The 5,278-nt window shown below is 43.2% G+C and overlaps 1 protein-coding gene across 5 annotated transcripts in view; it reads left to right on the plus strand.

Annotated features, from left to right (window-relative positions):
* Positions 1-4,709, plus strand: part of GTF2H3 (general transcription factor IIH, polypeptide 3, 34kDa) — a 28,150-nt gene extending 23,441 nt beyond the window's left edge. For 4 of the 5 annotated variants that reach the window (XM_011988862.1, XM_011988864.1, XM_011988863.1 and 1 more), the window contains 4 exons: positions 2,553-2,621; positions 2,837-2,972; positions 3,090-3,126; positions 3,210-4,709. In XM_011988862.1, the coding sequence (XP_011844252.1) occupies positions 2,553-2,621; positions 2,837-2,972; positions 3,090-3,126; positions 3,210-3,279 (312 nt within the window). In that variant the 3' untranslated portion in view covers positions 3,280-4,709. The remainder of the gene's footprint in view (positions 1-2,552; positions 2,622-2,836; positions 2,973-3,089; positions 3,127-3,209) is intronic. The other variant, XR_001006990.1, reaches the window with a different exon arrangement.
* The last annotated feature ends 569 nt before the right edge of the window (positions 4,710-5,278 follow it).

The raw sequence follows: 5,278 nt of genomic DNA on the forward strand, positions 1-5,278 counted from the left end.
TATATATGTGTATATATATCTCCTGGCTGAGCTCAGGAGTTCGAAGCTGCAGTCAGCTATGATCATGCCACTGCACTCCAGGGAAACCCTGTCTCCCTTTTTTTAAAAAAATAAATAAATGTTGAAAGTTGGTTCTCAGAACAGCTGTCAGAATGAAGCTTTCAAAATACAAGGTTGGTGCAAAAGTAATTGCAGTTTTTGCCTCTTTTTTTTTTAGCAGTAAACACCGCAATTACTTTTGCACCAACCTAATATAAATTAGAACCTGTTGCTCACTTGCTTAAAACCCCCCATGGCCTATTATCACATGTCAACTAAAACCCAGAGTCAAGGCCTGCCAGGGCCTTCCAGATGCTGCTTGCTGAGGCTCCTGGGAAGCTTTTGCCCGGTGTCTTCCACACTCTCCCTGTTCAGTCTGGCCCCACCGCCCTGCCCCGTTGCTGTTGTCTGAAACAGGCCTGCTTTGGCCAGAGGGGCGATGCACTTGCTGTTCTCTCTGCTTGCAAGCTCTTCCCGCAGGTATTTGCATGGCCTACTCCCTGCCTGCCTTCAGGTCTCTACTTCTGTGTCACCTCCTCAGAGAAGCCTTCCCTGACCACCATTGTTAGTGTTACTCCCACTCCCCTTAGCCTACTTTATTTTTCTTCATAGAAATGATCATAACCTGTAACATCATTTGTGCATTTACTTACCTGATTTACTCTCTGCCTTCTCCACTAGAATGTTAACTTCACGAGGATGGACTCTGTGATGTTTATTGCTGTAACCCTGCACGGTGCTCTAAAACAGTTGTTAAATGTGTAAATGAATCTAACAGACCAACTGAACCAGGACGGTACTTTCAGAGGAGCCTTAAGGTCCTAGGATCAGAGCTAGGGTTTTCAGTGTAAACGGAAGCACTGCCGTGTCAAAGCGAGAAAGCTGTGTTTATCAAATGAATAGATGAGTGATTGTTGGGAAAAACCATGAACATGGACAGGAAACCTTAGTGTCAGCAACCAGGAGAGCGCGAGTGTTTTGTGTCTTTAGAAAACTCTGAAGATAGCAAAAGCTTAGAAAAAGAGGACCAAATTCAAAAGAGTGTTATTTTTATTTTATTTTATTTTGAGACAGGGTCTTGCCCTGGCCCCGGCTGGAATGCAGTGGCGTGATCATGGCTCACTGCAGCCTCATCCTCCCCAGCTCAAGTGATCCTCCCACTCAGTCTCCTGAGTAGCTGGGATCACTGGCATGCACTACACTGCCTGGCTAATTTTGTAGTTTTTTGAGACGGAGTTTCGCTCTTGTCGCCCAGGCTGGAGTGCAGTGGTGTGATCTTGGCTCACTGAAACCCCAACTCCTGGGTTCCAGCGATTCTCCTGCCTTAGCCTCCTAAGCAGCTGGGATTACAGGTGCCCGCCACTACGCCCAGCTAATTTTTATATTTTTAGTAGAGACGGGGTTTTACCCTGTTGGCTAGGCTGGTATTGAACTGCTGACCTCAAGTGATCTGCTGCCTTGACCTCCCAAAGTGCTGAGATTACAGGGATGAGCCACCGCACCCGGCCTAATTTTTTAAACTTGTTGTAGAGACGGGGTTTCATTATGTTGCTCAGGCTGGTCTTGAATTCCTGGGCTCAAACAGTCCTGAAGCCTTGGCCTCCCAAAGTGATAGGACTACAGGCATGAGCCACTGCACCTAAACAAAAGGTGTTATTTCTTAAAGAGAACAGAATAAAGCCATCTCACAGTTTCTTTTTACATGATAAAATTAACAAAATACAATGAAAACAAATCTCATGAAAATTAAAAAGTTTTGTGCTTCCAAGGTAAAAAGACAACTGGGAGAGATATTTGCAAATTATGTATCTGATAAAGGGACTAGTATTCTGATTATATAAAGAACTCTTAAAATTCAAAAATAAGACAAATAACTCACTTCAAAGTAGGTCAAGGATTTGAACAGGTATTTCTCCAAAGATCTGCAAATGGCCAAGAAGCACATGAAAAGATGCTTAATATCGTTACTGACCAGGGAAGTGTAAGTCAAAACCACAGTGAGCTATTACTTCACTCCACTAGGACAGCTGTTATCCAAAAGTCAGCTAATAATAAATGTTGGTGAGGATATAGAGAAGTTGGATCCCTCCTACAGTGCTGCTGGAAATGTAAAATGGTATAGCCGCTTCAGGAAACAGTTCACAACTTCCTGGAAAAGTTAAACATAGAATTACCATGTGACTGGCGAAACCCCGTCTCTACTAAAAATACAAAAATTAGCCGGGTGTGGTGGTGCATGCCTGTAATTCCAGCTACTCGGGAGGCTAAGGCAGGAGAATCACTTGAACCCGGAAGCAGAGGTTGGAGTTAGCCGAGATTGTGCCACTGCACTCCAGCCTGGGCAACAGAGCAAGACTCTGTCAAAATAATAAAAATAAATAATAATAATAATAATTTGCGGTGTCATATCCTCCTCTGATTTTGTAGACCTGAGGCATTGCTGGTGAGAATCCCATTCCTCTGGAAACCCTAGGTAAGTGTGAGTTTGGCAGCAAGCCCTCTGTGTCTTGCAGGCTTGTGACATCACGGGAGGACTGTACCTGAAGGTGCCTCAGATGCCCTCCCTTCTGCAGTATTTGCTGGTAAGGAGACAGCAGTGGTGACCCTGATGCCTGTAGGGAAGGATGACCTCTGTGTCCTGGGAAAGGAATGGAAGCAGGATGGCTGGTGCTAGTACTCGGGAGAAAGCAATAAATGCAGGCGTTGGAGTTCCAAGGCCTAGAAGGGTGGGGCTTCACGTTATTTTTTTCCCATTTTTTAAATAAAAGTTTCTTTTGTTTGTTTGTTTGTTTTACAGTGGGTGTTTCTTCCCGATCAAGATCAGAGATCTCAGTTAATCCTCCCACCCCCAGTTCATGTTGACTACAGGGCTGCTTGCTTCTGTCATCGAAATCTCATTGAAATTGGTTATGTCTGTTCTGTGTGTTTGTCAAGTAAGTTCATGTACCTAGTTTTTCTTTTTTTTCTATGTTTGGGGGCAGGAAAACAGTTTCTCAACTGTGTTTTTTTTCAGCCACCCCATTGTTTCTTTTTTTTTTTTTAATTTACAGTATTCTGCAATTTCAGCCCCATTTGCACTACGTGCGAGTAAGTATCTTTGAGATTGTGTGGGTGGCTAATACTTCACAGCTCTAGAATATTGAAACATGTTTTCCTCTCTGTAATTTCAGGACAGCCTTTAAGATTTCTCTGCCTCCAGTACTGAAAGCCAAGAAAAAGAAACTTAAAGTGTCTGCCTGAGGATAAAATACTTTCCCCATCTTTTAGAGCTATTAATAGAAATTACATAGCAGATTCTTTGTTGGGAAGACTAAAAAAAATAAAGATAGATATAGGATAATTTTTAATGTAGTGACCTTACAGAAAATATTTCCCAAACATTCTTTTTATCCTGTGCTTCCGGAGGACTGATTTGTTTGAGGGAGCCATTCTATGCAATATATCCTAAAATATTCTGTGACTGGTTGCTGTCCAGAAAGGGGCAAGAAAGCACATGTTTGTGGCTTTCATTTTTTTAACAGGATGACTGTTAGTCAAAGTCAGCTTGTCATGATTGATCATAGGCTTTCTAACCTACTACCTGAATCCAGGTCCTCGTTGTGAAATGCATGGCATGGGAAATTTGAACGTAGCTTTGTAAAAGGACTATTTGTAGAGTAATGGCATTAATCAACACAGAACGTCTTATTTGAATCAACAGTTACCTGTGATCATCATGTAAATAAAATTCTTGTTGTTTAAATTGAGATAGCCTCAGATATTTGCAGATATTTACTTTTTGTCTGATATCAGTACATATTTGGACAAAGTCGTCTAAACAATAGTTTGTCACCAAATAACTACAAAATCTCATTTTAAATGAGTAAGGAGAACATGTGAAGTAGCAAATTTTCTTCAAAATAGTTGTGGGAAGAGCTTATATGTGAAAGCTTATGACTGGTTTTGAGGGAGAACTTACTGGGGAAAATGGACTCTGTTAAGTATGGTTTTCAGATAGAATTCTTTCCTTTTTTAATGGGGGAAAAATCCACATTAATATTGAAACTGCACCTGTAATCCCAGCACTTTGGGAGGCTGAGGCCAGAGGATTGCTTGAGCCCAGGAGTTTGAGAGCAGCCTGGGCAACAAAGTGAGAAGACCCCATCTCTACGAAAAGTTTAAGTATATTTATAGAAACTGTTCTCTAGAAACTTTGGACTGAATCCCGAAAATGTTTATAAGTTCAAAAGCAAAACTATTTGTAATTTCAACAACAAAAAATGTATTTTTCTATGTAATCTTGAAATTATTAAAAAGTCCTTTTAGTTTCTAGCACATATTTGTACAAAGACTTTAAGGAATGGTGGCTGAGTTATTTTGTTTTTTTTTAAATGTTTACTGACAAGGCCGGGCATGGTAGCTCACCCCTGTAATCCTAGCACTTTGGGAGGCCAAGGCGGGCAGATCACAAGGTCAGGTGTTTGAGACCAGCCTGGCCAGTATGGTGAACCTCTGTCTCTACTAAAAATACAAAAATTAGCCAGGCAAGGTAGCAGCCACCTGTAGTTCCAGCTACTCGGGAGGCTGAGGCAGGAGAATTGCTTGAACCCGGGAGGCAGAGGTTGCAGTGAGCCAAGATAGTGCCTCTGCACTCCAGCCTGGGTGACAGAGCGAGACTTTGTATCAAAAAAGAAAGGCTGGGCACCGTGGCTCACACCTGTAATCCCAGCTGGGAGGCCGAGGTGGGCGGATCAGGAGGTCAGGAGATTGAGACCATCCTGGCTAACAGTGAAACCCCGTCTCTACTAAAAATACAAAAAAAAATCAGCTGGGCGTGGTGGTGGGCGCCTGTAGTCCCAGCTACTTGGAGGCTGAGGCAGGAGAATGGCGTGAACCCGGGAGGTGGAGCTTGCAGAGATCTGAGATTGCGCCACTGCACTCCAGCCTGGGCGACAGAGGGAGACTCCGTCTCAACCAAAAAAAAAAAAAAAAACCCGCCTGACTAACATGATGAAACCCCTTCTCTACTAAAAATACAAAAATTAGCCGGGCGTGGTGACACGTGCCTGTACAAATCCCAGCTACTCAGGAGGCTGAGGCAGGAGAATCGCTTGAACCTTGGAGGCAGAGGTTGCAGTGAGCCGAGATCGAGCTACTGCACTCCAGCCTGGGCGACAGAGGGAGACTCCATCTCAAAAGAAACAAACAAAAAAGTGTACTTACAGCCAGGCGCCTTGGCTCACGCCTGTAATCCCAGCAC

Source organism: Mandrillus leucophaeus, unplaced genomic scaffold (assembly GCF_000951045.1).
Source record: "Mandrillus leucophaeus isolate KB7577 unplaced genomic scaffold, Mleu.le_1.0 Scaffold34, whole genome shotgun sequence".
Taxonomy (NCBI): Eukaryota; Metazoa; Chordata; class Mammalia; order Primates; family Cercopithecidae; genus Mandrillus; species Mandrillus leucophaeus.